Source organism: Pan troglodytes, chromosome 10 (genome assembly GCF_028858775.2).
Source record: "Pan troglodytes isolate AG18354 chromosome 10, NHGRI_mPanTro3-v2.0_pri, whole genome shotgun sequence".
NCBI lineage: Eukaryota > Metazoa > Chordata > Mammalia > Primates > Hominidae > Pan > Pan troglodytes.
In genome coordinates, this window is record NC_072408.2 from 19,506,032 (window position 1) to 19,530,521 (window position 24,490).

The window sequence follows — 24,490 nt, forward strand, 5'->3', positions numbered from 1 at the left end:
ATTTCCAGCTGCTGCTTTCACCGTCTTCTGGTATTTTTTTGTTTGGTCGTCCACTGCTAAACTCCCAGCTCTTCAGAATTAAAAATGAGCTTTGCATCCAAGCTGTTGTGGGTTCGAATCCTGGGTCTATCTAGCGTTTCTTTCTCCATCTGTAAAACAGGGTTAAAAATATCTATTTTGTAAAGTTGTTCTCACATGTGGGTATTGAAGAGCTTAATAGTGTGGGTGGTGTTTTAAAGGTGACGCATCCTTACAACAGGAAAGGGCTTACCCTTTTCAGCAGTTCTGGCTTCGAGGAGGTCAAGCCCTTTAAGGTGGCATCGCCCTAAGTCGCAGGACCGGGTCTCTCCGCCCCTCCCTCGGGCCGGGGGGCGGGGCCTCCTAATCCGGAACTGACGGTCGGGCGTAGCCGGCACCGCCCATCTGCGTCCCGGAAGGAGCGAGCTTGCGGCGCGTGAACCAGTGAGTGAAAGCGGCGCCGCCCGCCGGCCGCAGGTGCGGCAAAGCCAGTGTCATCTGCCGGTTCTCTTAGGGCTCCCGGAAAGAAGGAGGGCGAGCCGCGTGCATTCGCGCCGCGCTTCCTTGCGTTTCTGTTCCCCAAATAGGGCCTCTCCTTCTCCCGCCGCCCAGGCCCCTGCGTGGGCTGGACGCGTCAGCCCCACACATTAGCCTCGCTGCGGCGCCCAGACTCTGCTTTGCCTCCCCGTCCCGGTCCCTGGCCCCTGCCCTGTCGCCCGCCGCCGGAGCAGTGACCGCCCGGCCCGCCGTTCTTCTGCTGCCACCGCTGCCGGCACCATGGGCAGTGAGCAGAGCTCCGAGGCCGAGAGCCGACCCAACGATCTGAACTCCTCAGGTCGGTGTCCTAACCTCCCACCCTCCTCCAGCCCGCCCTGTCCTCTTGCAGAGCGGGCTGCCTCCCAGACTAGTGGGGTCAGGGACTGCGGACGGGAACGCACAGGAAAAAGCCCTCACCATGCTACTAGGAAAAAAAAAGTCACCATCTGCCCTGTCCTCGATTCCCCTGATGGAAGTGCCTGTGACTGCAAGCTAAGCCAGCGTGGGCGCCGGTGCCCTTATTTATTTTCAAAACAGCCGTTTCTCCCAGCTACAGCCTACTGTTTAAAAGACGAGCTAATTAATTTTTGGCTCTAGTGCTCATGGCTGATGTAGTGAGATTTGGCTCACACAGTGGATGGATTATAGGACCTCTAAGAACAGTCTGTTTCTTAAAAACGGGTGTTAGAGGTTCCTTTTCTGAAGGAATATGTGATAGGTGTCCACTTGCTTTGAACCCTTTAATGCAAAGGTCTCCAGAAACAGCTTTTTCTTCTCAGAAGGTGTCTTGGTCCCTTTTCTAATCTTGTAGAGGTTGGCCAGACAGCAGGCTCTGGTGTTTTCCATTGTTGTTCTCTGTCCATGATTTTTAGACTTCTCTAAGCGTTTGAGACAAGAATGGGAGGATTATTGTGTTTGCAATACAGTGAGTGTTCAATAAATAAATAAAGCAGCTGATGTTTAATTGAGGACCATTTGCTGCTTTTTTTTGTTACCCACACGCTAGGACAGCTGGGAGTGCTTTGGTTAAGCTCTGGGGTTGCTAATGCAAATTGGTTAAATCTGGGGCCTAAAAAGAGTCGCCGATTTTAGAAGTTCTCTGTTCTTGATAGGAGCTGTGATTCAGAAATAGGCAAGCTAATAGATCTAAGGGTGTTTCACTTTAAGGTGTGACTTTCAAGACTAGTTCAGACCTACATTCTGGGGACTGGATTGGGGCAGCTTTGAATGGTGAGCAGCATCTACTAGCTTTGCTACGTTTTTCTATTTCCTTGGAAGGGCCAGAGTGTCAAATCTGTTATTAGAAAGATAATAATTGCCACCTTTGACATTCTTGCCTCTATGGCAGGGCAGAAACATATTTTAGGGGGAAGCGGTGTGGCATCTTTTTGTTTTCTTGCCCATGAACCAACAGCATTCGAGCATTTCCGATGTTAGAATTTGCCCATTCCCCTGTGCCAGGTACTTTACGTACATTTACATATAATTTTTGCAGTAATCCCATTTTACAGATAAGGTAGTAGAGGTTAGCTAGAGTGCTTTGAAGTCCCCTTTCCTCTGGTATCTGGGGAAGGAGGAATCACAATTTATAGCAGGAAAGATTTCTGGCATGGCTTTTGTAAAATGTTAGGTAAATTGCCAAAACAGGTAAATAAATATTTCTTGAAAAGAAATAAAAGCAGCAGAGATTTTTCTAGAAGAGTGAATGCCAAGCCTCCGGAGGCGAGCTTCTAGGAGGCAGAACAGTTCTATGGCATCCCTGGATTAACCTTTGAGATACGACTATAATGAGCCTGGGAATATTACCTTCTAGAGCATAAAACACTTTAAAGATTCATTCTTGCCCCAGTCTGGAAGATATCTGGGGGAGAGGATGATTTCTTGGTCTAGGGAGTCCTTTATAATTTGAATCACTTCCCTCCAAATGGATTACTTTCTCCCAAGGAACCTGAATTGATCTCCCTCTTTGTCCTCCAAATTTCTGATTTTTGCCTCAGCCTAGAATGGACTTACTGGCTATTTTTGCCCTGGACTAATGCTATAATTTTAAGAGTGAGGGGGCTGTAGTCCTAGCTACTCAGGCCCAGGTGGGAGGATTGCTGGAGTCCAGGAGTTTAAATCCAGCCTGGGCGATGTAGTGAGACTTGACTTTTTTTTTTTTTTTTTTTGAGACAGAGTCTCACTGTCGCCTAGGCTGGAGTGCTGTGGCATGATCTTGGCTCACTGCAACCTCCGCCTCCCGGATTCAAGCAATTCTCCTGCCTCAGCCTCCCAAGTAGCTGGGATTACAGGGACATGCCACCACGCCTGGATAATTTTTGTATTTTTAGTAGAGATAGGGTTTCACCATGTTGGACAGGCTGATCTGGAACTCCTGACCTCAAGTGATCCACCTGCCTTGGCCTCCCAAAGTGCTGGGATTACAGGCGTGAGCCACCGTGCCCAGCCACCTTGACTTAAAAAAAAAAAAAAAAAAAAAAAAAAAAAAAAGGAGTGAGGAGGCTGAAGCCTCAGGAATAGGCCAGTCATTTGGGGGTTGAGAACAGGGTTTTTTCCTGGACTTACTAAACATAGCTGGCTTGATGTGGTAGGGTGGATAGACAGCTTTGCAACTCCAGTGTCGCAGAGATGGGCCTTGTGTACCAATAACTTGTAGACGTCTAACTCCTTTCCTAACTGTCTAGCACTGCTGACTTTGGGCAAGTCACAGTTAAATTTTGTACCCTTTATTTCTCATTTTAGAAATAGGGATATATATATATATATATATATATATATATATATATATATCTCAAGATATCAGGAGAATTAAAGAAAAAGTAAAAACAATCTGCCTATGCTTTTGCATGCTGAAAAAGAAAATGTTTAGTTATGAAAGAAGTTCATTCATGTTATATAATCCTGTAATGGGCTGGGCGTGATGGCTCACACCGATAATTCTAGCACTTTGGGAGGCCGAGGTGGGTGGATCACGAGGTCAGGAGTTCGAGACCAGCCTGGCCAATATGGTGAAACCCCATCTCTACTAAAAATACAAAAATTAGCCAGATGTGGTGGTGCATGCCTGTTGTCCTAGCTACTCAGGAAGCTGAGGCAAGAGAATTTCTTGAACCCAGGAGGCGGAGGTTGCAGTGAGCCGAGATTGCACCACTGTACTTCAGCCTGGCGACAGAGCGAGGCTCTGCCTCAGAATAAAATAAAATCCTGTAATGTCTGAGGGTTTTTGTTGTTGTTGTTGTTTTGTTTTTTGAGACTTGCTGTCTTACCCATGCAGTGGTGTGATCATGGCTCACTGTGGTCTTGACCTCCTGGGCTCAAGTGATCCTCCCATCTCAGCCTCCTGAGTAGCTGGGACTACAGTGTGCACCGCCACATCTGACTAATTAATAGAAATTTTTTTTTTTTTTTTTTTTAGAGATAGGGTCTCGCTATGTTGCCCAGGTTGGTCTCAAACTCCTGGACTCCAGTGATCCTCCCACTTAGCCTTTCAAAGTGCTGAGATTACAGGCATGAGCCACCACACCCAGCCTGAGGTGGCGTTTTTGTTTGTTTGTTTGTTTTTGAGACAGAGTCTCACTCTGTTGCCCAGGCTCGAGTGCATTGGCACGATCTTGGCACACCGCAACCTCCGCCTCTCGGGCTCAAGTGATTCTCCTGCCTCAGCCTCCTGAGTAACTGGGATTACAGGCACCCGCCACCACACCCCGCTAATTTTTGTGTTTTTAGTAGAGACAGGGTTTCGCCATGTTGGCCGGGCTGGTCTTGGACTGCTGACCTCAGGTGATCCGCCCACCTCGGCTTCCCAAAGTGCTAAGATTACATGCATGAGCCACCGTGCCTGGCTCCAGCCTGAGCTTTTAAAAATACTATAGAAAACAGTTTCTATAATTCATCCCCACCACCCCAACCCCAACTGCAAGATAGCTACATTTTATAAAATTATTCTTTTTAATCACTACACCAAAAACTGCTTTGGTGAGGCAGAGATGCCTAATATGCATCTCCTAAGCAGTGTAACTTTATTTTCAGTGACTCCTTCACCAGCCAAGCATAGAGCCAAGATGGATGATATTGTGGTTGTAGCTCAGGGCTCCCAGGCCTCACGGAACGTCAGCAACGATCCCGATGTCATCAAGTTGCAAGAGATTCCAACCTTCCAGCCCCTTTTGAAAGGTAAAGGATTGCGTTTTGTTTTATCTGAACTTGCTGGAGACGTTTGTGTAGCCCTACTACTTTCCCTCTACGTATCCATGTATCTTGCTCTCTCATCTCCTTTAGGTCTTTGCTTAAATGGCATCTTCTCAGTGAAGCCTTTCTTGATTTCCTCAATTAAAACTGCAGCCCCTTTCCCTACCTGTTTTTCTCTATAGCACTTAATTATCATTGACCTATTGCAAATATCTTTATCTGTCTATATTTCTCTGCTAGAATGTGAGCTCCATGATGGCAGGTATTTTCTCTTTTGCTCACTGTTGAATTCCCAGCACTTGAAATATAATCTGGTATAAGATAGGGACTGAGTAAGTGAATGAATGAGGTTGGAAATGGCCCTTCCCTGTTATATTCCCATGGAAAGATTTTCATTCTTATTTGTGATCTGGACAGTGGGTGGACTAGTTCAGATCCATAGAGAAAAATCTCCATCACTACTGATACACTCGTAATTAATCCTGGCGGCAGTTTTATATGAGAGTGTGTGTTTGAGAAGAGAGATTACCCACCCAATTAGCATATATTGTGGTAGTTACCTTTTGAACGAAGGCCACAACTTTATTATTTTTGTATCTCTATTAAGTAGTGGAGATTATTTTATATTAACTGGTGTTTCTGCTGTAAGAGTCCTTTAGTTCTCTCCTCCCTCACCCCCACCAAAGATTAGGAAATAATGAACATAAGGCCCTGGTTTACTTAACTTGGTATAATACAGTGTAAAACATCTTACATTTACATAGCTATTTGTATTAAAATGCCCCTCCTCATACACATATCATCCCTTTAATTCTTACATCATTAAATGTGTTTCAATGATTGGGGTAAGATAAGCTTCTTATAAGCCTTTTATAAGGCAGCTGGCATATACAGAGGTTGTACTTGAACCTTCTTCATTGATGTCAAATCCTATATTACACTGTTCCACACTATTTAGAAAACAAAAACAAATGGTGCTTTATAGATGATCCATATATTGTCTTATTCTTACCAGTGCTTCATCTGTTTCATAAATAAGGAAATACAAGCTTTCAGTTTCTTTTTTTTTATTATTTAAGTTTTAGTGTACATGTGCACAACATGCAGGTTTGTTACATATGTATACATATGCTGTGTTGGTGTGCTGCACCCATTAACTCGTCATTTACATTAGGTATATCTCCTAATCAATTTCTTCCCTACAGGCCTGAGAGTTAGACTTTGGTAAACATTCTGGCTCTTTTGTAAAACAACACATTATATCATGTTACTCATCTTTTTTTTTTTTTTTTTTTAGAGTTTTGCTCTGTCACCCAGGCTGGAGTGCAATGGCGTGATCTTGGCTCACTGCAACCTCCGCCTCCCAGGTTCAAGTGATTCTCCTGCCTCAGCCTCCTGAAGTAGCTGTGATTACAGATGCCTGCCACCACGCCAAGCTAAATGTTTTTTTTATTATTATTTTTAGTTGAGATGGGGTTTCACCATGTTGGCCAGGCTGGTCTCGAACTCCTGACCTCAGGTGATCCACCCACCTCGGCCTCCCAAAGTGCTGGGATTACAGGCGTGAGGCACCTTGCATGGCCTACTCATCTTCTTAGTTTTCATGATTTTGAGGAATAATGTGATTCTCTAAAGAAGTTAACAATAGTAGGGCATGGTGGCTCACACCTGTAATTCCAGCACTTTGGGTGGCTGAGGCAGGAGGATCACTTCAGTCCAACAGTTCAAGACCAGCCTGGGCAACACAATGAGACTCTGTCTCAACAGATAATACAAAAAATTAGCCAGGCATGGTGGCACATACCTGTCGTCCCAGCTAGTTGGGAAGCTGACGTAGAAGGATCGCTTGAGCCCAGGAGGTCAAGGGTGCAGTGAGCAGTAGTCATGTCAGTACACTTCAGCCTAGGTGACAGAGTGAGATCCTGCCTCAAAAGAAGAAAAAAAAGCCGGCCAGGCGCTGCGGCTCATGCCTATAATCCCGGCACTTTGGGAGGCCGAGGTGGGTGGATCACCTGAGGTTAGGAGATCAATACCAGCCTGGCCAACATGGTGAAACCCCATTTCTACTAAAAATACAAAAAATTAGGCTGGGCGCAGTGGCTTACGCCTGTAAAACAGCACTTTGGGAGGCCAAGGCGGGTGGATCATGAGGTCAGGAGATCGAGACCATCCTGGCTAACACGGTGAAACCCTGTCTCTACTGAAAGTACAAAAAAAATTAGCCGGGTGTGGTGGCGGGTGCCTGTAGTCCCAGCTACTTGGGAGGGTGAGGTAGGAGAATGGCATGAACCTGGGAGGCAGAGCTTGCAGTGAGCCAAGATTGTGCCACTGCACTCCAGCCTGGGTGACAGAGCAAGACTCCATCTCAAAAAAAAAAATTAGCTGGGTGTGGTGGTGCACACCTGTAAACCCAGCTACTCAGGAGGCTGAGGCAGGAGAATTGCTAGAACCAGGAGATGAAGGTTGCAGTGAGCTGAGACTACCACTTCATTCCAGCTTGGGCAACAAGAGTGAAACTCCATCTCAGAAAAAAAAAAATATCTGCATATAACTTTCAACTTAGCCAAAACTTAACTACTAATAGCCTTCTGTTTACTAGAGGCCTTACTGATAGCATAAACAGTTGATTAACACATCTTTTGTGTTATATGTTATTATATACTATATTATTACAATAAAGTAAACTAGAGAAAAGAAAATGTATTAAGAAAATTATAAGGAAGGCCAGGCACAGTGGCTCATGCCTGTAATCCTAGTACTTTGGGAGGCCGAGGAAGATGGATCACTTCAGGTCAGGAATTCGAGATCAGCCTGGCCACCATGGTGACACCCTATCTCTACTAAAAATACAAAAATTAGTTGGGTGTGGTGGCGTGCAGCTGTAGTCCCAGCTACTTGGGAGGCTGAGGCACAGGAATCGCTTGAACCCGGGAGGCAGAGGTTGCAGTGAGCCAAGATCATGCCACCGCACTCCAGCCTGGGTGACAGAGTGAGACTTGGTCTCAAAAAATAAAAATAAAAATAAAAATAAAATTGTAAGGAAGAGAAAGTATATTAACTATTCATTAAGTGGAAGTAGATCATCAGAAAGATCTTCATCATTGTCTTCACGTTGAGTAGGCCGAGAAGGAGGAAAAGGAGGGGTTAGTTTTGCTGTCTTAGGGGTGGCAGAGGCAGAAGAAAATCTACGTATAAGTGGACCCACGTGGTTCAGACCCATGTTGTTGTTCAAGGGTCAGCTGTAATTCGTTTTATGATAATCACTAGTAGGGGAAATATCTAGAAGACTTGGTGTTAAGGGAAGCTAACCTCAGATTTGAAGTCTTCACTGAGGGCTGGCCATGGTGGCTCATGCCTGTAATCCTAGCACTTTGGAAGGCCAAGGCGGTTGGATCACCTGAGCACAGGAGTTTGAGACTAGCCTGGCCAACATGGCAAAACCCTGTCTCTACAAAAGATACAAAACTTAGCCGGGCATGGTGGTGGGCACCTGTAGTTCCAGCTACTCAGGAGGCTGAGGTGGGAATATCGCTTGAGCCCTATAGGTGGAGGTTGCAGTGAGCCAAGATTGCATCACTGCACTCCAATCTGGGCAACAGAGCAAGACTCTGTCTCAAATAAATCATCACTGAGTGCCCTAAAAGTGAATAATTAATGTGATGCAGTTAATGCAATGCAACTGGACCTGGTTGCATTGATAAATGAGTTTTAACTGGGACTTTGCCACCAACTATTGTGTTGTGTGGCTTTGTTTTTCCACCTTTTTGAGCCTTGGTTATTAAGAACATTGAGAATAGGTGAGGAAGGCTAGTAAGGAGCAGATTATAGGAAGAGCTTATCTGGGATTTGGTTAAGGAAGGTAGAGATGAGATCATGGCTCACTGCAGCCTCCACCTCCTGGGCTCAAGCGATCCTCCCATCTCAGCTTCCAGAGTAGCTGGGACTACAGTGTGCACCAGCACACCCGGCTAATTAAAATACATTTTTTTTTTTTTTGTAGAGACAGGGTCTCACTATGTTGCCCATGTTGGTCTCAAGCTCCTGGACTCCAGTGCTCCTCCCACCTTAGCCTCCCAAAGTGCTGAGACTACAGGCATGAGCCACCATGCCCGGCCCGAGTTTTAAAAAATACTATAGAAAATAGTTTCTATAATTCATCCCCCCCACCCCAACCCCCACTTGATGAGAATGGCGTGAATCTAGAAATGACAACATGTGGCTGTGGCCAGACTATAGCAAACAAAAAGCCAGTGAGCATTGAAGGTGATGCTCATGTTTCAGTTGTGAAGACGAAACATCTTGGGCCGTGATTAGGAAAGATAGGCAAAGGGGGTGGAAATGATAAGTTTAATTATGATAATAGTATCTTATCCCCCATGCTTCTACATAATAGCTATTGTTCTTTCTGTTTTTATAGATTAAAATATTGCGGCCTAGAGAGCTTAAATTAATTGCCTAAAGTCACATGGCTGTAAGTGATAGCACATTTTAAGATTGCATCAGGACATAGAATAAGACTTAGTTTCCAATTCTAGCAAACCCCATTATAGAAATCACTAGGATATACAGGAACTAGCGTGGTGGGTATGAGGTTGTTTGGGTTTTGAGGTGCAGCATTTGTTGCAGAGCCTCCTGCTTTGACATTGTTCTGCCTGATAATTAAAAGCCCTACCCTCTGCCTGCTGGGCTGCTGCAGGGGCCACGCATCACTGTCGCCTTTATACTCTGATCTCTTTTTTCCCCCGTTTCCTGCTTTCAGGATGAGGCCATTCCTCAAAATAGTAAAAAGGCCACACAGTGAAGGCTGTACCCCCCAGGTTTGATTTCAGAAAGCTTTTATTCAACTTAATGACAGTTTATTCTTTCAAAACAATATATTCAAGTATTACACAGAGTTCACTATTGTTTCATAATGTCATATGATGTAATGCTAATGCTGGTGGGTGATCTGCAGAGGCAGTGGCTGGGCGAGTTTGGGGCTATTTGTATGACTGAGGTAATGTTTGCATTTTTAATAAGCAAGCAGATTCTTTCTTTGGCCTTAACCCTTTTGCATAAATATACCAGAGTATAATTTATGCTCCATAATCCAAATATCTGTTCCTTTTTTTATCAAAGGGATTTCTGTTTTTCATAGCAATGTCTGAATTTGTAATTTATTTTGACATGTAAAGCATTTTATAGGAAATGAAAGATTAGAAAATTAGAAAGTAGCTACAAATGGCCGTGACAGAATAGAAAGGCAAAATAGTAGATTTGATGTAAGTTAGCAAGATTCCAAGAAGTTAACAAACCCTGTATAGATTTCTTACTTGAAATTCAACCACTCATATTTTTTAATGAATCCCACTCTATTGTATGTCATTCTAAAGAAATGAAATATTTGCAAGAGAAAAGTAATATGGTTGGTGTTTTATATATAAAGTTACAAAAATATTCACTCTTAGTAGATGAATATGTGCATATTTACACACAAGCATGCATGTGACATTCTTTCCAACCGATCTGTCATTTTTGTTACTGACCTTGGATACAATGTAAGAGATTGTATTGCTGCCTATGGAAGGGGCTGTCTTTGTTAATAACAAGGATGATCAAACATATACAGTGTAGATACTGAAGTGATACTAAGCAGCTTTGTTGGGAGTTTGGTGTTTGGTTGTTAAGAACATGATGCATGTGAAGTAGATTTTGATAATTAAAAGGAGCCTGGGGCTTTTCATGGTGGAGCGAAATCTCATGGAACAGCAGTGAAAGCTTTCAAATCACATGGAACATTGAGAACTGGAGCCTGAAAGTGTAGCTAGGGAAGAATGAAGCAATGGAAAAAGGGCAATAAGGAGAGCATGATGGAGCTAGATTTCAAATGACCAGTTTCTTCACATTCTTCTGTCATCTGGACAAATAAAAGTCTTTGCATTCATCAGATGTCTGCCTCTACCGCTGTCAGACCTTATCATTGCATTGGAAAATGGCAGCCAAAGGAGGGGACAAGAGAATGGATCTTAATCAGAGCCACAGTCTTCTCTGAATGGCTTAAAGGTAATCTCTAAACCCAGGGGTAATCCTAAGTATATTTTCTCCCAAATACCATATTGGAAAGATTGATGACTTATTCCTGATTACTTTATGGGTTTGTATTTGTAATAGCTCTTCAGTTAAGCTTTTAAACATGGCTATTCAGAGAAGTGTGAGTTGTGTGTAAAAACAAAAACAAAAATAAACATAGCTGTTTACCAGCATTGGGTTAGCCTTACTAAGAGTGGGAAGTACCAGGTGAATGGTTGCTTTCAACCGATTGAGAAAGTGAAGCTGTCTCACCAGAACACCCTCATCTTTTCCCTTACTCCCATAAATCTCTGTGTGCCTGCATCCATTCTTGTTTCTTTCCATTAAGTCTCAGATAAGGTATTCATGCCTTTCTCTGAAACTTAATGCCATTCTGTTTCACTCTTTCCATTTGCTGGGACTTTGCTCCTGTCCTTCTCTCTTTTTGTCTCGCAACTAGCTTAGTGGACCTCTTTCCTCTTGTTCAGATATACAGCTCTTCCCATCTTAAAAACAGAAGACGAACACTTTCTTTCAATTTAGTTGCCCTCCTGGCTACCACGCTTTCTCTTTTCTCATTTCTGCTGCCAAACTTACTGACTCCATGGCTGCTACATGCTGTCCCTGCTTCCTTGATACCTCTGCCATTGGGGAAGTTCCCCTGGACAGGCTCTCATATACATAACTTCATCCATATTTGCTGCTTTGGAGGATTACTAGTGTTTTCTTTTCATGCTTGAAGTTTTTTTCTCAGTCCACATCCTCCTCTTCTTTTCCGTATTTAACACAGGTTTCTATCCCACTTGTTAAAACTCCCTTCCTTTAGTTTATGATACCTCCCCACCCACTGGTATTCTGTTTTGTTTTGTTTTTTTAATCTACTGGTTAGTCTCTATTCCTCTCTGCACAGCATTTTGCCTAGTGCTCTTTTGGAAAAACAAGATTCTAAGGCGCTTTAAGTATTCTGAAATGTAGACATTAAGATGATTTTAAGTCTCTGTCATCAACTTCAACTTTTTTTTCTTTTCCTTTCTTCTTCTTTTTTTTGAGATGGGGTCTTGATCTGTCATCCAGGCTGGAGTGCAGTGGCACAATCATAGCTCACTGCAGCCTTGACCTCCCGGGCACAAATGATCTTCCGACCTCAGCCTCCCAAGGAGCTGGGACCACAGATGCACCACACCTGGCTAATTTTTTTTTTTTTTTTAATTTAGAGATGGGGTGTCACTCTGTTGTCCAAGCTGGTCTCAAGCCCTGGGCTCAAGCAGACCTCCCATCCTGGCCTCCCGGAGCACTGAGATTACAGGTGTGACCCACTGCACCTGGCCAGCTTCAACTCCTTGTTCTGTTTGTGCATCGTCTTGCTCTGTTTGTCTATACAGTCGCTTTAAATCAGCGTATTCCATCTTCCACTTGTGTATTATGTATTTATTCATTTTATTTATTCAACAAACACTGGATCTTCTTAGGCAAGTAGTGTACACTTGAAAAGAATGTGTTCTGTAGTTAATGGGTATAGTGTTCTATAAATATCACTTAGGTCAAGAAATGGTGATGTTCAAATCTTGTGTGTGCATATTGATTTATTTCATTAATTTGATCACTTAATGAAAGAGAGGTATTCAAATATCCAGCTATTTTTGTTAATTTGTCTATTCTGTTTATTCCATTGGTTTCTACTTTGTGTGTTTTGAAAGTCTATTATTAGGCATATATGCATTAAATATTATTATATTGATCCTTCCGTCTTTATGAAAATGTGCTACCTATGTGTTATTACCCCTGTCTTGTAGTCTAATTTGTTTTCTATCAATATAGCCACTCCAGCTTTCTTACACTTACTATTTGCATAGTATACCTTTTACTATTCTGTACTTATTTTTATCGATTTATGTCTTTATATTTAAAGGGCATCTCTTGTAGACAGCATATAGTAGGGTCTTGCTTTTGTATTTAGGCTGATCGTCTGCTTTTTAATTGGTGTGTAAATTGATATGGTTGGATTTAGGTCTCCCATTTTGCTCTTCATTTTCTATTTGCTGTGTGCTTTTGGTTACTTTCATACTCCTTTCCTGCTTCCTTGCATTAAAAAAAATTTTTTTTTAGTATGTATTCCATTTTAGTTTCTTTTTTGGCTCTTTAAGTTATACTCCTTTGCATTTTTTTTTAGTGGTTGCTCTAGAGGTTACAATATAGTCTTCATATTTATTATAGTTCATTTAGAATTACTATTGTATCACTTCATGTAAAATGTAGGAAACTTTCAATGGTGTGGTTTCATTCACCCCCCACTTCTTTTTTTTTTTTTTTTTTTTGGAGAAAAAGTCTTGCCCTGTGGCCCAGGAGGGAGTGCACTGGCACAATCTCAGCTCACTACAACCTCTGCCTCTCCAGTTCAAGTGATTCTTGTGCCTCAGCCACCCAAGTAGCTGGGACTACAGGTGTGCATCACCATGCCTGTCTAATTTTTTTATTTTTAGTAGAGATGGGGTGTCACCATGTTGGTCAGGCTGGTCTCGAACTCCTGACCTCAGTTGATCTGCCTGCCTCAGCCTCCCAAAATGCTGGAATTACAGGCATGAGCCACCACGCCCAGCCCACCTTCACTTCTTTGTGCTATTGCTTTCATATATATTGCATGTACATACGTTAGAAATCCCATAGTGGTTTTATACACACACACACACACACACACGTTTTTGTTTTAATAATATATCTTTTGAAGTGATTAAGAGAAGAAAATAACTATATATAGAATGTGATGTTTACCCACATAGTTAACATTTCCAGAATTCCTAATCCCTTTCTCCAGTTTCCATTTGATGTCATTTATTTTTAGTTTAAAGGACTTCTTTTAGCATATCTTGCAGTACAGGTCAGCTGGAAAAAAGTCCTGTTTTTATCTATCTGAACTTTTTTTTGCCCACTTTTGTTATAAAGTCATTTTTTGGTGTAATTACTAAGTTTTTGAAGAGATATTGTGAGACTCCATGAAATCTCATTTTTTAGTCTACCTTTATTTCATCAGTTATAATATCTATTGATGATTCTTGCTTGAATTAATTATGCTGTGATGGCTACCAAATAGCTGTTTTCTAATTTTTTCATTCCTTCTACATTTATTAGTTTATATTCTATTGGAAGGAATAGGTTTCTCATCTCCCCATTTATTTATTCAAATCAGTGCGGAACAGTCAGCTCCTATTTTATCCAATGAGTTGTATGTAATCTGTTATTATTATTATTTCTTTTTCAATCTCAAAATTTTCCAAAATTGGCCAGTGACAGCATCTTCAATCTAACTTCTGTGTCCTTTTTTTTTTGGAGATGGAGTCTTGCTCTGTGGCCCAGGCTGGAGTGCAGTGGCGCGATCTCGGCTCACTGCAAGCTCTGCCTCCTGGGTTCACGCCATTCTCCTGCCTCAGCCTCCCGAGTAGCTGGGACTACAGGCGCCCACCACCACGCCCGGCTAATTTTTCTGTATTTTTAGCAGAGGCGGGATTTCACTGTGTTAGCCAGGATGGTCTCGATCTCCTGACCTCGTGATCTGCCCACCTCGGCCTCCCAAAGTGCTGGGATTACAGGCGTGAGCCACTGCGCCTGGCCTACTGTGTCCTTTTAACATATTCCCCTTATTCGTTGAAACTGTCTTTATTTTCTGGCACAATATAATGTTCCAGACTTATCTGGTTCTTCCATGGCCCCAGCTCTAGAATCGGGTATTTCTTAAAGGAACCCTGGTTCTTTTAGTGAAGGGTCTTATTTAGAATCCATTTCTGGACCTTCTCAGAAGATTTAGCTAGGGAATCCATAGATACACACGCACACATTTATACCTATGTTTATTTTTTATATGTTCGTGTATTTGGCAACACGATCTTGCCCTTTCACCCTGGCTGGAGTGCAGTGGCACAATCACGGCTCACTGCAGCTTTGACCTCCTGGGCTCAAGGAATCCTCCTAGCTCAGCCTCCTGAGCAGCTGGGACTACGGGTGCGTGCCACCACGCCCAACTAATCTTTTTGTATTTTTTGTAGAGATGGGGTTTCCCAATGTTGCCTAGGCTAGTCTCAAACTCCTGGACACAAGCGATCCACCTGCCTCAGCCTCCCAAAGTGCTGGGATTGCAGGCGTGAGCCACCATGCCTGGCCTATATTTTCTATATATTGAAAATGACAAGTTCACACTAATATGTTCTGTATGTTCTTTGATCTGCAGGTTTGTACTTTTAATCGAAAACTTTGGTCATTATGTCTTCCAATATTTTTCTGCTCCCCCCACCTGCTTTTTGGGGGACTCCAATTCGATGTTAGACCGCTTGATATTTTCTCACACATCACTGACACACCTTTCAATTTTTATTTTTAGTCTTTTCCTTTCTGTCCTTACTTTGGATAATTTTTACTGCTGTGTTTCCATGTTCAGTGGTCTTTTTTTCTGTCATGTCTGTACTGCTTTTAATCTCATCCAAGGTTTCTTAATTTCAGATGCTGGTATTTTTCAGCTTTAGATTCTCCCCCTTAAATGTCTTTGATCTCTCTGCTTATCATGCTTATGTTTTCCTCTACTTTTTGAACGTATGAGTACTTCTATTTTATTTTAATTTTATTTTTAAGAGGGAGTTTCGCCCTTGTCGCCCAGGCTGGAGTGCAATGGCACGATGTCAGCTCACTGCAACCTCTGCCTCTAGGGTTCAAGCAATTCTCATGCCTTAGTCTCCTGAGTAGCTGGGATTTCAGCCACCCGCCACCATGCCCAGCTAATTTCTGTACTTTTAGTAGAGACGGGGTTTCGCCATGTTGGCCAGGCTGGTCTTGAACTCCTGACCTCAGGTGATCCACCTGCCTCGGCTTCCTAAAGTGCTGGGAGTAGAGTGCATTTATTTTAAAATTTACTTACTAAATTTTTTTTTCCTTTTAGAGACAGGATCTCGCTCTGTTGCCCAGGCTAGAGTGCAGTGGCACCACCGTGGCTCACTGCAGCCTCAACCCCCCTGGGCTCAAGCAAACCACCTGCTTCAGTCCACCAAATTGTTGGGATTACAGGCATGCACCACCACACCTGGCCTGGATTTCATTTTATTCCTTTAAGGATACCAGACTTTATTCTGGCATATACATATGGTTAAGTTACTTGTAGTCATTTGGACCCTTCCCATGTTTTCTTTTAAATATCGTTGGGGCTCATCTAGTGCAGTCTTTGCCTAGTTTAATTTCTTCTCACTACTAAGGTGAAATCCTTCTGAGTACTCTACCTGTTGCCTTATGAAGTCTCTCCACTGTGGCTAATGGGAACATGAGCCCTTCAGAAAATATTTGGCCTACTGCTTCTCTCTAGTTTTCTCCAGTCTCTGGAATTTCACCTTACAGATTTGCAGATGATGTTTTCAGAGATTTAAGGGTACCCTGTGCAGATCTCAAGGCTGCCCCCTTCTCTCCCATATTCTGTTGTGTAAATCCTACCCACTTTAGTTTCTGCAAACTTTGCTCTCTCTCTAACTCAGTGAGGCTGCTGGGCTTTTTTTGATGTCCATCCTGCTATGGACTGAATGATTATGTCTCCCCCCAATTCACAGGTTGAAATTGTAATCCCCAATATGCTGTATTAGGAGATGGGGCCTTGGGAAGTGATTTGGTCATGAGGGTGGAGCCCTCATGTCATGGGAGTCACGCCCTTACAAGAAGAGAGGGGAGAGAGGTTCCTTCTTCCTTCTGTTCTTAGCCATGTGAGGACACAAGGAGAAGACAGCCATTTGCAAACCAGGAAGAGTGCCCTCACCAAATACCCAATCTGCTAGCACCTAAATCTTGTACTTCCCAGCCTCCAGAACTGTGAGAAATAAATGTATGTTGTTTAAGCCATCCAGTTTATGGTATTCTTGTTGTAGCAGCCTGTACCGACCAAGACACCTCCCTGGTCTGCCTCTTGGAAACTGCCTTTAGGTAATAAGCTGGGAAAATGGTAGGGCTTGTTTTCCTTCTTTCAGGGATCAAAGTCCTGTGCTGCCTGTTATACAATATCGGAAATGAGTGTTTCATATATTTTTGTCTGGTTTTCTAGTTGTTTATTATTGCATAATAGCAGTTAATCCTTCATGTGCAGAGGCAGAAATCCTTAAAAAAATGCTTTTTAATCCATATTTTTCTGTCCGATACCAGTTTTTCCATTTTACTTATAAGAGCCTCCTGCCAGCAGCCTTTAATTGGTCATTCATTTCTGCAACATATTGATAAGCACCTGCTAAGTGCCTGATGTGGTCAGACAGTGCAGGTACAAAAAATAGAAGACATAGTTGCTGCCCTTTAGGACCTTATTGTTTTGTGAGCGATTTAGACAGGTAAGTACTCACAATAATATCATATTAGTAACGCTGGCCACATGTCCCAAAGAGTAGATGAACATGGAGGAGATAATTATTAATTTGGCCTGGGAATTTGGGGCAGGCTTCCTAGAGGAAGTAGAATTCAGCTGAGCTTTGAGGGATGAATAGCAGGTAGCTACATAGAGAAGGCAGGGTTGCAGAGAGTATTCTTTTTTTTTTTTTTTTTGAGACGGAGTCTCGCTCTGTCGCCCAGGCTCGAGTGCAGTGGTGCAATCTCGGCTCACTGCAAGCTCTGCCTCCCGGGTTCACGCCATTCTCCTGCCTTAGCCTCCCGAGTAGCTGGGACTACAGGCGCCCGCCACCACGTCTGGCTAATTTTTTTTTGTATTTTTAGTAGAGATGGGGTTTCACTGTGTTAGCCAGGATGGTCTCGATCTGACCTCGTGATCCGCCCGCCTCAGCCTCCCAAAGTGCTGGGATTGCAGGTGTGAGCCACCGCACCCGGCCGAGGGTATTCTTAGTTTAAAAGTCTTCTATATATATTTTAAAACATATATTTAAAAGATGCTGGCCAGTCACAGTGGCTCATGCCTCTAATTCCAGCACTTTGGGAGGCCGAGGTGGGAGGATTACTTGAGCCCAGAAGTTTGAGACCGGCCTGAACAACATGGTGAGACCCTGTCTGTACTACAGAAAAAAAAAAAAAAAGTTTATCTAGGTGTGGTGGTGTGCACCTGTACTCCCAGCTACTTGGGAGCCTGAGGTGGGAGGATCACTTGACCCTGGGAGGTCGAGCGGTGTTCATAGCGCTGTACTCCAGCCTGGGTGGCAGAATGAGACCCTGTCTCAAATAAAATAAAATAAAATAAAATAAAATATAAGATGCCAAAAAGAATTCCTAACCAGGTCGGGCACTGTAGTTCATGCCTGTAATGCCAGCACTTTGGGAGGCTGAGGTGGGTGGATCACTTGAGGTCAGGAGTTTGAGACCATCCTGGCCAACATGGTGAAACCCCATCTCCACTAAAAACAAAAAAAATTAACCGGGCGTGGTGGCGCACAGCTGTAATCAGCTACTGGGGAGGCTGAGGTGGGACAATCGTTTGAATGCAGGAGGCAGAGGTTGCAGTGAGCTGAGATTGCATCACTGCATCCAGCCTGGGTGACAGAGTGAGACTGTCTCAAAAAAAAAAAAAAAATTATTAACCAAGTTTGTATTTGGAATATACTGCTTTGATTTTCTTTTCTTTTTCTTTTGAGCTGGAGTCTCTGTTGCCCAGGCTGGAGTGCAATGGCGCCATCTTGGCTCACTGCAACCTCTGCCTCCTGGGTTGAAGCAGTTCTCCTGACTCAGCCTCCTGAGTAGCTGATATTACAGGTGCCTGCCACCATGCCCGGCTAATTTTTGTATTTTTTTATAGAGACAATGTTTTACCATGTTGGCCAGGCTGGTCTCAAATTCCTGACCTCAGGTGATCCATCCGCCTCGGCCTCCCAAAGTGCTGGGATTATAGGCGTGAGCCACTGTGTCCGGCCTGTAGAGGAATCTTAAAACTGTCATAGTTGGCCTGGTGCAGTGGCTGATGCCTGTGATCATAGCACTTTGGAAAGCTGAGGCAGGAGGATTGCTTGAGGCCAGGAGTTTGAGACCAGCCTGGGCAATATAGACCTCATTTCTACAAAAAATTTGAAAATTAGCTGGTCATGGTGGCATGTGCTGGTAATCCCAGCTACTTAGGAGGCTGAGATGGGAAGCTCTCTTGATTCCAGGAGTCTGAGGCTCAGTGAACTCCAGTCATACCACGGCACTCCAGCATGGGCAACAGAGTGAGACCCTGTCTCTGAAACAACAGCAACAACAACAGTCATAGGTATTTAATAATGTTTAAATATTTTTTCCATCAAAATTCAGTTTCACAGAAAGCCAGTGAAATGCAAAGTGACATTTTAAAGAATGCGCTTGGATAATCATTTGCTTCTACAAACTGGTGAAAATCATCAGCAAAAGTTAGTAATCATGTTTTTTTTTGTTTGTTGTTTGTTGTTGTTGTTGTTGTTTTTGAGTTGGAGTCCAGCCCAGGCTGGAGTGCAATGGTGCAATCTCAGCTCGCTGCAACCTCTGCCTCCTGGGTTCAAGTGATTCTCCTGCCTCAGCCTCCCGAGTAGCTGGGATTCTAGGCGTCCACCACCGCGCACAGCTAATTTCTGTATTTTTAGTGGAGATAGGGTTTCGCCATGTTGGCCAGGCTCGTCTCAAACTCCTGATCTCATGATCCGCCCACCTCGGCCTCCCAAAGTGCTGGGATTACAGGTGTGAGCCACCATGCCTGGTCTGTAATCCTGTTTCTAAACATTTTTAGCAGTATATGAAAGTGTCAGTAAGTAAATATTTATGAACAAAAAGTCTGTTTTGATTTGCAGGATTTTCGGAACAGGTGACAATTGGGATTGCTTTGCTCTTCAGTCTTTTTTTTTTTTTTTTTTTAAGACAGAGTCTCACTCTGTTGCCCAGGCTGGAGTGCAGTGGCGCCATCTCAGCTCACTGCAAGCTCTGCCTCCTGGGTTCACGCCATTCTCCTGCCTCAGCCTCCTGAGTAGCTGGGACTACAGGCGCCCGCCACCACGCCCGGCTAATTTTTTGTATTTTTAGTAGAGAGGGGGTTTCACCATGTTAGCCAGGATAGTCTCTATCTCCTGACCTCGTAATCCACCTGCCTCGGCCTCCCAAAGTGCTGGGATTACAGGCGTGAACCACTGCACCTGGCCTGCTCTTCAATCTTTTTTAATTGAGGGCTTTTCTCTAACTTAAAGAATCAGTATCTTTTTATTTCAGTAAGTCTTATGTTATATCAAAATTAATTTTTCTCAGCCATAAGAGAAGGAAAAAATAAATCCAACAGAGAGTTAACAGTTACATAGGCCAAAGGCAAACTAATAGTAAATGCCATAGGTCTTTCTCATATTTTGCCATTTTTAAAATAAGATGGCCTTCCTTTAGTGTAGTAATTAAATTTATAGCAGTCCTGTGTTTAACAACACTTTTACCACTAGATGTCACTAGACTAAAACAATTGGTAAACTTGTTGAAACTGCTGCAACCTGGTGCAGTCTTTTCAAAGGCCTTTGGTTAATAAGGCTTCCTCTGTAGCACCTGCATTTCTCATAAAACTAAGTCACAGCTTGCTTCAAGCACAAGCTGATTGGGAAATATACATGTTCTATGACACGTTAGTAATCTAGAATTACTTATTTTAGTGTTTATCAGGACAGAAAAGGAAAAATCTTACTACCGGAGGAAACTTTTTAGTGACCTTAATTTTTTGGAGAGAAAATGATTTTCAGTCTATCACTGTACTCAAAGAAGCATTTATCATCACACCTCAGATTTCTCAAGAGTTGAGATTTTGTCCTTTTTTTTTTTTTTTTTTTTCCTCGAGACGGAGTCTTGCTCTGTTGCCCAGGCTGGAGTGCAGTGGTGTGATCTTGGCTCACTGCAAGCCCCGCCCCTCCAGGCTCAAGCAATTCTTCTGCCTCAGCCTCCCGAGTAGTTGGGACTACAGGCGCGCACCACCATGCCTGGCTAATTTTGTGTATTTTTAGTAGAGATGGGCTTCACCATGTTGGCCAGGCTGGTCTCAAACTCCTGACCTCAGGTGGTCTGTCTGCCTCAGCCTCCCAAAGTCCTGAGATTACAGGCATGAGCTACCATGCCCAGCCAAGAGTTGGGATTTTGTCTTAAACATCGTGGATTTCTTAGGGCCCAGCACAAAGCTTGGCACTTGGTAGGTACTCAGTAAATGCAATTAAGCATTAGGGTAGTATACTAGATGTCATGGGGGAAAAGATAGCTCACAGGTCCTCTGCTCTCAAGAAGTCTCATTTGGGAGATAATACATGCCCACAGCACAGGGTATTGTATGTAAACCAAATGAGTAGTGCATTCACTAGCTTCTGTAGTATTTCAGGGGATCAGTAGCTCTTGAGAGCTAGCGGTAGTGATCAAAGGTGTCCTTAAGAGAAAGTATATTTAGAGATGCAAAAGTAGGACAGTTACAAGTGAAGAAAGCAGTGAGCCAAGGTTTAAGGATAGGAAAATGCAGGCAGTAAAGATTTAGAAAGATAAAAACTCAAGGGCCCTGAATTTAAAGCATACATTTAGGTTTAATATTTTTTAGGGATATTGGAGGGGACATTGAAGGATATTGGTGTGGGAAAATAATATGTTGCATGATAGTTTGTAATTTACAAAACAATAGCACTTGAAGAAGAATGAATTAAAGATGATTGCTCTTTGATTTTAAAATACTTCTGTTTTAAAGTCTATTATAGGCCGGGCACGGTGGCTCACACCTGTAATGCCAGCATTTTGGGAGGCCTAGGCGGGCAGATCACCTCAGGTCAGGAATTTGATACCAACCTGTCCAGCATGGTGAAACCCCATCTCTACTAAAAATACAAAAAGTAGCCAGGCATGGTGGCGCGCGCCTGTAATCCCAGCTACTCAGGAGGCTGAGGCAGGACAATCGCTTGAACCTGGGAGGCAGAGGTTGCAGTGAGCCAAGATCGTGCCACTGAACTCCAGCCTGGGTGACAGAGTGAGACTCCGTCTCCAAAAAAATTCATAAAGTCTACTACAAACACTTTTATTTAAAAGAGAGAACATAGGCATAGGGCTTAGTATAGTACCTCGTACTTAATAAACCCTCAGTACATGATTCTTGTTGATAGTAATATTATTAAATGAGGAAAAAATATTAGAGACATGCTACAAAATAACTAACCGGTTTTCTTTATAAGAGTCAAGGTCTTGAAAGACAAGGAACAATTGAAGAATTATCACAGATTTAAGGAGACTAAGGAGACATGCAGTGTGGGTCCTGGATTGGGTCCTAGAATGAGAAAGGATGTTAGTGGGAAAAAAGGGCACATTTGAATAGTTGTGTAGTTTAGTTGATTATATTGTAGCAGTGTTAATTTCCTGGTTTTGATCATTGTATTGCAGTTACATACTATGTTAATATTAAGGGGAAGCTGCTGAGGGTATAGTGGTGAGATCATGACTCACTGCAGCCTCGACCTCCCAGGCTCAAGTAATCTTCCTGCCTCAGCCTCCTGAGTAGCTGAGACCACAGGTGTGTGCCACCACTCCCAGCTAATATTTTTATTTTTATTTTGTAGAAATAGGGTTCCGTATGTTGCCCAGGCTGGTCTTGAATTTCTGGGCTCAAGGGATCCTCCCACCTTTGCCTCACAAAGTGCTTGGGATAATAGGCGTGAGCCATTGCACCCATCTGGAATCGTATACTTTATGCAACTTTTCTATTTCTTTCTTTCTTTCTTTCTCCTTTCTTTTCTTTTTCTTTTTTTTTTTTTTCTTTTTGGAGGCAAAAATCTTGCTTTGTTGCCCAGGCTTGGAGTGCAATGGAGCGATCTTGACTCCCTGCAACCTCTGCCTCCCGGGTTCAAGTGATTCTCTTGCCTCAGCCTCCTGAGTAGCTGGGACTACAGGCACGTGCCACCACGCTTGGCTAATTTTTGTATCTTTAGTATGGTTTCACCATGTTAGCCGGGCTGGTCTTGAACTCCTGGCCTCAGGTGATCCACCTGCCTCAGCCTCCCATAGTGCTGGGATTACAGGCATGGGCCACCACACCTAAGCCTGCAACTTTTCTTTAACTTCTTTTGCTTTTTTTAAACTTCTTATTCAAAAATAATTTTAAAAATAAAATTTTGTGTTAGAAAAGATTTCAATTTTGTATTTGAACTAAGTTATCTACTGAGAGGTCAGATGGCAACAGAAAGAGTTTAGAATCTCCTACCCGACAGAGCTTTTAAGATCCACTAAAGCCCATTAAGCAATCCACTAGAATAGCTTAAGGCAAGAGTGGGTTCCCTTGAAGACCCAGAAGTAGAACCTCTGAGGTGCTTCCTTGATTAGGCTTTGTCTCAATGGAATGTTGGAGCTAGTTTGATTGTCTATCCAGACCATTAAAACTTTTTATGTCAGCACTAGGGCTGTTTTTGCCTTTGTGTGTTCACTGGAGTAGCACTTTTAATTCCCTTTAAGAACTTGTCCTTTGCATTCACAGCTTGGCAAACTGGTGCAAGAGGCCTGACTTCTACCCTGTCTTAGCTTTGAACATACCTTCCTCACTCTAGCTTTTGATTTAAAGTGAGAGATGTGCAATTCTTCCTTTCACTTGAACACATAAAGACCATTGTAGGGGAATTCATTGGCCTGATTTCAATATTATTGTATTTCAGGGAGTAGGTCCAAGGAGAGGGTGAGAGACGGGGGAATGATTGGTCCGTGAAGCAGTCAGAGCACATGCAACACTTCTCAGTTTAAGTTTCCTGTTTTATATGGGTGTGGTTTGTGGTGCCCAAAACAATTACAATAGTGACATCAAAGATCACTGATCACAGATCACCATGACAGATATCATAATAATGGAAGTTTGAAATATTGCAAGAATTACCAAAATGTGACAGACATGAAGTAAGCACCCTGCCACAAATCTTCAGTTTGTAAAAAAACACAGTATCTGTGAAGCACAATTTTAAAAAAATTTGAAGTGGAATAGAATGAGGTGTGCCTATATATGGAAGATGGCTTGATCTAATCAGAGATAAAAAGAGATGAATGAGGACCATATCAAAATTATTTCCAGTTTGCAGTTAATTCTGCTCCCAGTCTCCAGTCCTAGGCAACCACAGGCCAGCTTTTCTGGACACTTCATCTAAATGGAATCATACAATACATACTCTTTTGAGTCTGACTTCCAGTTTTTGCCTGTTACGAATAATGCTGCTATGAACCTTTGTGACCATGTGTTCATGTGAATGTGTTTTTATTTCTTTTGGGTGGATTCTTAGGAACGGAATTGGTAGGTTGTATGGTAACTTTGTGTTTACTTTTACGAAACTGCCAAACTTTTTTCAAAATTACCATTTTACATTCCTTCCAGCAATGTATGAGAATTCAGTATTCTCTTTATTTCTGATTATAGCCATCAGAGTGGTTGTGTAGTGGTATCTCATTATGGTTTACATTTACATTTCTCTAATGATGTTGAGATTATTTTTGTGTGCTTGAAATACCTGTTCAAATCTCTTATCCATTTTTAAATTGGGCTTTTAACTTATATTGTATTATAACAAGTTCTTTATTCTGGATACAATCTCTTAATCGGATATATGATTTGCAGTATTTTCTCCCAGACTGTGACTTTCTTTTAATTTTTTGGGGGATTTTTTTTTTTTTTTTTTTTTGAGACCGAGTCTCACTCTGTCGCCCAGGCTGGAGTGCACTGGCGCGATCTCAGCTCACTGCAAACTCCACCTCCTGGGTTCAAGCAGTTCTCCTGCCTTAGCCT

The 24,490-nt window shown here is 42.8% G+C and overlaps 1 protein-coding gene across 7 annotated transcripts in view; it reads left to right on the top strand.

Annotated features, from left to right (window-relative positions):
* Window positions 1-383: 383 nt before the first annotated feature.
* Window positions 384-24,490, top strand: part of BORCS5 (BLOC-1 related complex subunit 5) — a 125,113-nt gene continuing 101,006 nt past the window's right edge. For 3 of the 7 annotated variants that reach the window (XR_008538440.2, XR_673284.4, XM_001139139.7), the window contains exons 1-2: window positions 384-853; window positions 4,585-4,728. Coding sequence is in view for 3 of the 7 variants with exons in the window: in XM_001139139.7 (XP_001139139.3) it covers window positions 796-853; window positions 4,585-4,728 (202 nt within the window). In the remaining 4 variants the exon portion in view is untranslated. The remainder of the gene's footprint in view (window positions 854-4,584; window positions 4,729-24,490) is intronic. The other 4 variants (XR_010147980.1, XR_008538441.2, XM_009424874.3 and 1 more) reach the window with 3 other exon arrangements.